Below are 11,454 nucleotides of genomic sequence, written 5' to 3' on the forward strand. Positions count from 1 at the left end.
CAAATTTCCTCGCTTCATTTTCGCGTTTTTTTTTTAACAAAATGGAAAGAAATAAGTTTTTCCTCCATACTTCTATTTTTGTGACCGGCTCTTAGCCAGCTGACAAATTAGTTACTTTTTTTTAACTAGAGACGTGAGACAGCGTATTGAATACCAAATAGTCTCAAAGAGCCAATTTACACGATGACTTTTCACCCTGGGTGGAAAGTCATGCGTGTCGAGCTTGTAGGCAAGAAGTGTAGCGAAGTCAGCGTGGTAGGCAAGCACACACGGTGAGCGAAATCGAGAGGTTTTTTTTGACGTTTCGCTTTTATCGAGTTCACTTTTTCGTATTTTTGCTTTGCGTTCGCGATTCGCTCCGCTTTAAAAATTAGGACGAAAGAGTTGACGAAAGAAAATTTTACGCTTAAATGTCAAAAATACGCAAGAAACGCCGCAAAGAAAAAGTCATCGTTTAAATGCACGAGGATTTTCGAAGACTTTTTTAAAAGGGAACGTGTCAAAAACGCAGGGTGAAAAGTCGTAGTGTAAATTGGCTCAAAATGCAAGTTCACCACCAACAGTCACTATTAGTGACTAGAGACCGCTTACTGAATGCCATCTGTTATCTGCTGTTTGACTTGGCTTTCAAGTTGCCTTACGACTTGTAAGGAAAAATCGATATCAAGTCGACGTTCTAGTTGTAAAAGTACGATTGTGTTAGTAAAAAGTGTGAGCGTATTGCAACTTGCTTTCAAGTTCTTGATACGTGTAACCTCCAAGTTACGTGCAGCCTGCGTCACAGCAGTCACTTCAAATGAGTTTTGACAATCAGTAAATGTGACCAACTTGAAATCAAGTTCTTAAAGTTGATGCCGGATAAAACTTTGTGGCCTTGCGTGACATTTATAACTTTGCCAGCAAAGCGCAAGATGTAAAAGGTATACCACGATGACCGTCAAGAATATTTTATATATTCAGTTTTAATAATATCTGCAACTCAATTAAATTGTATGTTTCTGCATGAAAAGTCGAAAATTCCATCAATATGGATCGCGGTCCAAATATCGTTATAATTACTGACCGTGTGACGAGCCCATACGGTGCTCGCATGACGAAATTTTACAGGCAACTTTTAGTTGAAAGCAAAAATCGCGGGGTGTGAACGGCCTTTCAACAAATCGCTTCCAATGAAGTTGGGGTGCAGCCAACTTTTGATCCAGCTAATCGCCTCTAAAATTGCCTAAAAATCCCCGCATGGAACATCGTATAACTTCAAAGTTAACGAAATGAGAAATGGCTTAAGCTGAAATTAGTCAAGAACGTAAACCTACCGGTACGTAAACCCGAGTCAGCTGACACGATCTGTCTTACCAAAGCGCCATGTAAATGAAAACTCAACACCGCAGAATTTTTCTGTAGTTGTAGCCCGTAGCGCAGAAATCTGCGGAATTTAGATTTTTCCGTGNATAAGTTCCTATTCAAAATATGTTTAAAATATTTGAAATTTACTATTGAATAAGGTTTTTGTTGAATACTAAGTAGTTTATATTTAGCTAAAATCTATTATAATTCGAAAAATTGTAGTTGAAAGGGTAAGTTTATGAAAAGGCATTGATGAGTGGCAACAGTGTAATAAGCAACACTGAGGGCTCCAGTAATCGACAAAATTCTGCGTATACAGACTGCGTTTAAGTATATGTTCTGCGTTTTCGACTAATTTCAGCTTTATGAGAATTCTACTTCAAAATGGTTGGGTCTCCAAGAGGGTTAATGCTTGACACTTGCGCTGGAACCAAGGAATATTGAACCGATTTGTGGAGGGAAAATTTTCAATAATAAAACGTGGCAGAATACTGCCGATCTATTCAACGCATGCGAAAAAAAGGGATGGATATATAGGTAAATACTGGACAAGCAGTCATTGTACTCTGCGACGAAGACTGTTTCACCACAGTTCAGTACAGGAAAAACTCACCTCCTGCATGCAGCGTTTCAGTTTGTCGAAATCATTTTTTTAAGTTAGGTTATAATCGTATGCATCAAATCATACAATTAATTATAAGCTAGTTTTTTAAGGAAAAAACTTAAATTTAGTGAATTTGCAGTGCGGATATATTGAGATTCTCGCAGACGAACACTTGGCGGAAACGGTGAGAATAAAATTTTAATGATTTAAGGACTTTATGTAACGCTCTCGGGTGTCGGAATTTTGTGAAAAGTAGCAAGCTGGTAGGTAGCTGGCGGACGACCCTCTGAGCCAATTTTTCGATTTTGGTTTAGGCAAAACAGTGTTCTGTAAAAGTGCTTGGAGTGACGTATGCAGGAACTACCATGGCGCTGACCAATATGAACGCCACAAAAACGATATATAATTTCTGTAGTCTAAAAAGTGTAACAATAAGTCCGCTTTGGCTTAATATACCTACATCCTTGAATATCAGGCAGAATGCAAAAATTGTCTTTTCGCATAGTACTTGGGGCTAGAGACTTTTGTGGAAAGTGAAAAATTCCTCATTTTATTCTATACATAAAAATACTATGTACATCCACACGATTCACACATCCTCATTTACAAATATGTATACCGTGTATACATGGCACAAATCGTAGTCCGAGTCGGCCATTTACACATGTATGTACATATGTATATACAATAATTGTATATACATATGTGCACGCAATATATATAAGAGAAAAGCAAATAAAAATGTGTAGCTAAAATATATTGGTATTTTAAATATCGGAATAGAAAGAAGTTGAAGTGGACATGTGGGCCGACCGGTGTAATGTCGAATCTTTCAAGGGTTTTCATAGGCATTTCATTCATTGTACTTTGCGTATGTATACACGCGTTTGTGTAATTTATACATGGGCAAGTATGTATGTGTTTGCCCCATTTTGTGACAAAGCTAAATGTCGATTTAATTTTTAGGTTATAACTTGTAAATGTGGCGATATAGGATTTGGCGAGGTTTGTATTTAACAATAACCCATTCATTCAATGTGAATTTTTTGTTATGGACCTGAAATTTTATTGTGGTTATGCAAACTTTCTGCGGCATGAAAGGCATTTTTTAATAAAGCATTCACGCGACTTCCATTTTGTTTTTGGATAGAAATGCCGCTTATGGTGAATAACCATAGTTGAGGTGAATATTTGGGAGCAGGTACGTTTATTTATTCGCGTACCTGGTATTGCCAAATTAAAAATCTTTTGTTGCTTTTAAGATTTAACATTTTTTGTTTTGTTGCGGAAGATTGGGATAGAACCAAGTTTTTGGATTATTTTCAATAATGTATACACGTATAGTGCATAGTTCAAGCGTTTGAAGGTAATTCTCTAGTATAGGGTAACAACCCCTAAAAAAGGTCCTATTAACAATTATGAGGGGAGAGCTAATATTATTAACCATTTAAAAGTTATAATAAAAAAAAACGTTTGTTAAATTTCGTTGTTTTGTAGGGGCAATTACCCCAACAAAAATTCACTAAATCACCTGTTCTCACTTTTTAAACACTATTAAAATATATAATTTAACTTAATTATTAAACAAACACATATTTTTATCAACCTAGGATAGATTATTTTGTTATTAAAAGGAAGTTGACAATCTTTGCGAACTGAAACGCGAGATTCCAAAATAGCTATAGTGCTGCCACTGTATTAGTATTTCGTAATAATTCACTTTTCCTTACAAGGTGTGTGCAGTGTTCAATGCTTTTCGGTATCTTCTTTAATTTAATATATAAATCGATAAATAGTCGCGCGATTTTTTATTACAAATTTTCGACTGGGGCGCTTTTTCCATAAAAATCAATACTTCGATAAATAATGAAAATTTTTAATAAAAAATCGCGCGATTTTTTGTTAAAAATTTTCGCCTGCGGCGCTTTTCCCGCAAAAATCAATACTTTGATAAATAATGAAAATTTTTGATAAAAAATCTTGCGATTTTTTATTAAAAATTTTCGCCTGCGGCGCTCTTCCCATAAAAATAAATACTTCGATAAATAACTGTAAACCATAAAAGTAGCGCTGCCATGGTATAGCGAGATTTGCTATTATATTTTGGTTAGAATAATTTATTTAGGTGAAAGTAAAAAAAGAAGAAGTGTATAGTGTAAACTGAGTGTAATAGTGCAAATGAAATGTGAAATAAAGTGGCAATACCAGCGATTTGAGGTTATAATAATTTTGGCAGGCGCAAAGTTTGTTTACTCTGTTTTATTAACGAAATATATAAAATAAAAGTGAATAAATGATTTTGTTTGCATAAAACAATAACCGGAGACGTTTCAATAGTGTTCTAAAAGTGGAAACTGATGATTTAGTGCATTTTTGACGTGGTAATTGCTCATAGAAAACAACGAAATTTAACAAAGTTTTTTGATTATAACTTTTACATGGTTAATAATATTAGCCCTCCCCCTTCAGATTGTTAATAGGGGGACCGAAACGCGTCGTTTGGTACCCCACCCGAGTTTTTTTAGGGGTTGTTACCCTATACTAGAGAATTCCCCGTTTGAATTCTAATTTTTTTTTTATTATACACCCTTCGCTGTTGTTTTAGTGAGTAAAACTAGAAGTAAATAATTATAATATTTTTAAATAGACAAAAGAAAATTTTGAAATAAATATTAAGTTTATAGGTGCAAAAATGTTATACATAAAAACTATTTCCTTATATTTTCATGTTAACAATTCATCGTCTGCGCTTTTAAAAAATATAACAGAAAGTTACGTGTTGGCGTCGTGGCTTTGGTTTTCTAAGCTAAAAATCCAAAGTGTGGACATAGCAATTGCAAACCCCTTAAGAAGTCCGAGTTTCTTCACTTTAAGCTAGCTATAATTTGCTTAAAAAACCTTAATGCTAAAAAACTACAAAATCAACTAGCCAACCTACACAAGAGAAACAAAAGTGTTAAAAATACCATAAGCGGCGACATAAAAAACAGCGATAGTAACAAGAACTTTGCAGACGCAAAAAAAGTAACGGCTTAAAAACGATTTCAACAACAGCAACCGTAAGTGCTATTTTTTTTTTGTATTATTGACATTATCGTTGATTTGTTGCTTTTATTAAAAAAAAAAGAGTCCGCAGAAGATCATGGAGGAAGATGAGAGGGGAAAACTGTTTGTTGGCGGTCTCTCATGGGAGACGACACAGGAAAACCTGTCACGTTATTTCTGCCGTTTTGGAGAGATCATTGATTGTGTGGTAATGAAGAACAACGAGAGTGGTCGTTCTCGTGGTTTTGGCTTTGTAACATTTGCGGATCCGGCAAATGTGAGCCATGTGCTACAGAGTGGACCGCATACACTTGACGGACGCACGATTGATCCAAAACCATGCAATCCTCGTACGTTGCAAAAGCCTAAGAAAGGAGGCGGTTACAAAGTTTTCCTTGGCGGTTTACCATCCAATGTTACTGAGACGGATTTGCGTACTTTCTTTGGACGCTATGGCAAAGTAACTGAAGTAGTCATTATGTATGATCAAGAGAAGAAAAAATCTCGTGGCTTCGGTTTTTTGTCGTTTGAGGAGGAGTCGTCGGTGGAGCATGTCACTAATGAACGCTACATCAATCTTAATGGTAAACAGGTGAGTTTTCAAAAAATAAATCATAAATGAAAGACAGGACTTGCTTGTCCACAAAATATCAAGTGGTTCAACTGAGATTGATGTAGATTCAAAAAATGTACTTAATATAATTTATAATTTTTAAAATGATTTTAGCCGTTTTAGGCCGTTTTATTTGATTAACTTACTTTTTACTATTTATTTCTTTATTTCTTTCTAAATTTTAAGCTTAACTTTAAGTTGCTACACAATAAGTAGGAGGTGTGGATTCAGTATTTCAAAATGACTTATAAATATTTATTTTTTCTTAGGTGGAAATTAAAAAGGCGGAACCTCGAGATGGATCTGGCGGCCAAAGCGCTAACAATAGCAACGTTAGCGGCGGTTATGGCAAGCTTGGCAACGAGTGCAACCACTGGGGACCCCATCATGCACCAATCAATATGATGCAGGGTCAGAACGGCCAAATGGGAGGTCCACCACTTAATATGCCAATTGGTGCCCCTAATATGATGCCTGGCTACCAGGGCTGGGGAACTTCACCTCAGCAGCAAGGCTACGGGTACGGTAATAGTGGCCCTGGTTCTTACCAGGGCTGGGGTGCTCCACCTGGCCCCCAAGGACCACCTCCACAATGGTCTAATTATGCTGCTGGTCCTCAACAAACCCAAGGTTATGGCGGCTACGATATGTATAATTCGACATCAACTGGTGGACCATCTGGTCCTTCAGGCGGTGGCAGCTGGAATTCATGGAACATACCCCCGAATTCGGCTGGTCCGACAGGAGCACCAGGAGCTGCTGCCGGAAGCGCTACTGATATGTATTCGCGCGCTCAAACATGGGGAGCCGGAGGCCCCTCAACTACCGGCCCTGTAGGCGGCATGCCACGGACTGGTCCGGGTAACTCGGCATCAAAATCGGGTTCAGAATATGACTACGGCGGTTATGGCTCTGGTTATGACTATGACTATAGCAACTATGGAAAACAAGACGGCGGTGCCTCGAATTATGGCGCCGGACCGCGGTCAGCGTATGGAAATGATAGTGCTACACAGCCACCATACGCTGCCTCGCAGGCAGTTTAAGGCGCATTAGTCGACACACACATAACGCGTCCGAACACCAGCGTCCTTACCGAACAAGTGAACGTTGTATTTCGCTCATTGCGTGGTGTGAAGTAAGATTAATGTTTAAGCTTAGCGTCTATTCATTCAGTTCAGTTGTTGAAATTAATTACTAACTATATATATATACTACATAAACAAATACTAAATATAATGTTTATATACATACATTACTTATATTGAGGAAAAAGGACAAAGAACATACAAATATGTGAAGGCATAAAAAAGCGAGAAGCATTAGGCACTCAACATACATACATAAAACACTGCTACCATCCATTATACACAGACACAAACTTAACTTAAATACTAGCTTAAAAAATCACAAGCAAAAAGTAAATTCATATTTTGAAAAAAAAGGAAATTTAGAGAACAAACCGTAAACTGTTCGCATTAATCTAGAATAAATTTGATAGAATGAATCAACTGGCACAGCAATACGGACATGCGTGACTGTAGAGAAATGGGCTTATGTGGTAGCGACATTATTTTGAATTAATTATGAGTTATTTATTTTTGCATGAGTTAATGAATGAATGCCCAAAAATAACTCGCTTTTAGGCACAATACAATAATTTAGATGCATATTTTTCGGGAATACATTTATACTTAACGTGTTATAAGTTGTACCTAATCATTTGAATAAGCTATTAGTGTTTAAGGAGTTGTTTTATCTCACTCCCCAGTAATAATTACTTTTAGTTCTCTATGTTAGGAAGTTTGTTGATCTATATAAATTCGTTGCACATCTGCGCGTTTGCCGCATTTAAGACACTACAGTCTAACCTAGCTGGCAGTTCCAGTTGATTTCTTTTTTCATAATCTCAAGGTAATAGTATTGTTAAAATTCATTTAAAATTTTTATTTTGTGCATACATTGTATACCAACATACATACATACATAACTTATGATTACATTTATGGTTTGAACTTTAGTTACAACTAAAATTATAATAAAAATAATAGTAAATTACATAAAAATATTTTAATAATACATATACGCATTGCTATCTTAATTTTGATGAATGTAAATGAGAAAAATTTTGAATAGGTGAAAAACAAGATGTAAAAACACATAAATTCACTTTATAACCCTATGAAGAGACAACAAGAATTATGTGTAGTAATAGTGAATTAATAAGCCAATATATATAGATACATATATATTTACCTACAGATATAGTTTACATACAATAATTTATCAAAATTTAAACAACCAAAAGGACAAAAAAAGAGAAAATGAACAAAAAATTACATTTGAAGTTGATAAGAGTAAATAAACGGAATGTTTTAATTTAGAAATAGTATATGTCATCAAGTAAATGATGTAGCCTATATATAGTTTATAGCTATTACTACGATAATTACAACTACAACTTACTACAGGACGGTGACTGCGAAAAATTCAAATGAACAGAGATAGTAGTGATCACATTCAAAGAACTGCAAATTTGGCTTTGAGGGTGGACTCCATGGTCCATGCGAGAAATACGACTGTGTGGAAGAATGAATCGGTTTAAATTGTTAATAATCGCCATAGCCTCAGTAACTTCGCACTCTCCATCGCTGAAATTAACCAGTTTTATACATGATACGTCTAAAAAATACATATGTACATATGTATACCGTGTCCGATATGAACATACTTTGAGTTTATCTCCTTTTTGTGAGCACCGAAAAAATGCCTTTTTTGTTATCTGTGGAACCCAGTTCACATGCATTAATAGTATGCTTACGACAAAAATAGATGTTAAAAGATTTAAGCTAAAAAATACAGATTCTAATATTTTATAAACGGGAAGCAAAATGGTGGTAGCCAGTGTTCGCAAATATCACCGATGCGAGCCTCAGAAATAAGAAAAAGGTCGAAAAAAAACAAAAAATAAATGCTAATAGAATATTATAACAAGAAACCTGACGTAATTATTAAATTTAATATAAATACCATACAATAACAATAAATTACTGTAAACACACACATACTTTAAAAGCATACATACATAACTAAATTACATTTAAATGGAGAATACAAAAAAGAATTCAATTTATTATCTACCACATACATTTAAATCTATGTAAAATTAATCGTAATATAATGATAATATAACAAAACAAAATAAGATTACATATTTGATAGAACGAATGCTAAATTACAATTACAAATGAAACAAGTCTAAATTTAATGTACGCTAGCATAAAATTTTAACGTAAAACTAAATTAAAAAGCAAGCAACCACTTGATGCAAAGTTAAAGTAAACGTAACGTAACGTAAAGAGGATTAAACACAAAACCAACACTGACTGTTAATTGTAAAACAATTTCTTTAATGATTATGATTTACTATAAATTTTAAAGTTTAAATTTTAATTGAATATATAAATATATACATACATATATTAGTATATATACTACATATATATTTAAATACATGCATACATACTTATTATCAAATATCGTAATTAAATGAAATACTTTTCAACCAAACACAAGATGAGGCGGTAAGCAAACATACATAGGTAAAATGAATGAGCGTTGCTTCAGGCATATCGTTATGTTTTACTTTTAATACATAATTGCTGCATTGTTATGCTTTCTTCGTATTCAGTTAGCAATATTGTCGGTTACAAAATAAAATGAGGTGAATTTTGCTAATAATATAAGCGTTTAAGATCATTTTCGTTCATGGGCTTTCATGCGAAAAAAACAATGCCACATTTATTTTACCAAATCATAATAGATTATACTAAAGGGACTAAGATTATTGTCAGGCTTTCATTTTCTGCTTCTTTCATTTTCGTGTACAGCGGGTAAAGATTTGTTTGGTATATCAAGTGTGTTTGGGTGGCGTCTCCAATTAGTGTATTTGCGCGCCCTAACTGTGAAATAACTCCAAGGTATACGTTCTGCAGACACGGTGTTTCAGAAATTCACCAAACCAAGGCATCAGTCTCTTATTTCTAAACTATAATTGATGGAAATGCCGTAGTTCCAATGGTTTAGTTTGTAGTAAAATATGCACCGGGAATGAAATATTCTCGACTCTACTAGTTGTGTACTATAACGAGAAAACTTATGAGTACCGGATAGCTTTCGAGGAATTTCGTGTTCTGCTTACTACAGCATGACAGCATATTTATGATGTGATGAAAGTGCGAAAATTAACTAAAATTATTATCAACATTGGTAAATAAAAAGTATAAATAGCACAGAAATATTTTACAGGTCATCAGAAAAAGAGGATAAAGTGCAGTTTTGTGCAAAATTTCAGGCTTTCCGTGGTGTCATGTCGATTTTTGGGGTGTTTGTTGTAGATTCAACCATATTAATAATAATAATAATAGATTGGCGCTTACCCATAGTTAATGTTTAGCCGAGCTTCTTCTCCGATTTGTGGCGTCCGCCTTGATGTTGTGACACAAAGAGGAGGGGCATCTAGTTTTACGCCGACTCCGAACGGCGACTGTATTTCTATGAGAAATGGTTTTTCATGGCGAGAGCTATTAGAAACAACTTTTTTTTTTGTTGGGTGATATTGCTTGCCAGTCAAGGGTATTTATTTTTAAGACTTTTCAAGTAAAATACAGTCCATTCTCTAAGGCCTAAGGGTTATTAACGTATGGGAAGAATTCAAAATTTAAAAGCCGTTAATAAAATTCGAATGAGACCATTTACGTTTGTTCGAATATAATATCGAAATTCGAGTATTCAGTGCAAGATTGGCGTTGAAAAAGTTAATAGACAATATTTTGAAAGTTGCAATCAGTTACGGATCAAAAAAATTATCGCGATAAAGCCAATTTGTTTCACTTAATTTGTGGAGAAAAACTGAAAAACTACTGAACTACTTTGTCCGCTCCCCCAATTACGATCGCGAATTGCCCTATTCCCACGGGCACATTCTTCACAGCAAACATTGAGGTTAGGTATCGATTAGAGAATGAATTGGAGAACTAGCAACATTCTCTAATCTGAAACGTTCACGTTTCACGTGGACAAATATTGCCAAAAAATATAAAGTAAAGCAAAAACGATTTTTCCCAATTTGTTTTTGTTTTGCGTGTTAAATTATGGGAACAGTTTATTCACACGGCATTAGCGATAGGGCTGATTAATTTTCTAATCGAATTCCAATGTTGATCTCTAATGGGATTCGAATGTGAATTTAAAACTGCTGTTCTGCTTTATTCAATAAAACGCTTTGTTTGTAAAATTTGTATTAAATGTATTTGCAATAAAATAATAATGAATTATTTGAACTTAATATCGTTTATATACATTTATTTGAATTTGCGTTGTTTCTCTAATCGTCCTCGAATCGAATTCTAATGTAGTTGTCTAACTTCGCCAACGACTCGAGAACGATTAGAGAATTGTACCATTTTCCCACGGCATCCTGAATTACTTTGTTCGCTCTCCCAATTACGATCGCAAATTACCCCATTCCCACGGGCACATTCTTAATTCGATTTGACAGTTCTCTGTCTCGTGTGTTTTGTTTTTGTTTTTCTTCGCTGCAAAATGTAGGTATTTTCTTAAAATTTATAAGTTTCCGCATTAAATTAGGGATATACATATTAATAAACATAACTTTTCGTACCTAGAGACTTCTACCTTGGCTCAAATTAAAGATCTTGAATAGCACTACAGCTTACTTGTTATCCGAGTGATATAAAATTGTGAGAAGGATGCACAGCTGCATGCAAATTAGAAAAAATGCAATCAAAAATGCATTTCTTTAATTAAGGTGTTACAATTTTTTTCG

General features: G+C 34.7%; 1 protein-coding gene across 1 annotated transcript; it reads left to right on the top strand.

Annotated features, from left to right (window-relative positions):
* The first annotated feature begins 1,926 nt into the window (after positions 1-1,926).
* Hrb27C (Heterogeneous nuclear ribonucleoprotein at 27C) lies at positions 1,927-8,916 on the top strand. The gene is made up of 4 exons (XM_017624497.1): positions 1,927-2,132; positions 4,717-5,007; positions 5,076-5,585; positions 5,876-8,916. Exons 3-4 carry the CDS (start codon positions 5,091-5,093, stop codon positions 6,650-6,652), a joined length of 1,272 nt encoding a protein of 423 aa, XP_017479986.1. The 5' UTR covers positions 1,927-2,132; positions 4,717-5,007; positions 5,076-5,090; the 3' UTR covers positions 6,653-8,916.
* The last annotated feature ends 2,538 nt before the right edge of the window (positions 8,917-11,454 follow it).

This window comes from Rhagoletis zephyria, unplaced genomic scaffold (genome assembly GCF_001687245.7).
Source record: "Rhagoletis zephyria isolate East Lansing unplaced genomic scaffold, Rhagoletis_zephyria_1.1 Rzeph_scaffold_00003, whole genome shotgun sequence".
Taxonomy (NCBI): Eukaryota; Metazoa; Arthropoda; class Insecta; order Diptera; family Tephritidae; genus Rhagoletis; species Rhagoletis zephyria.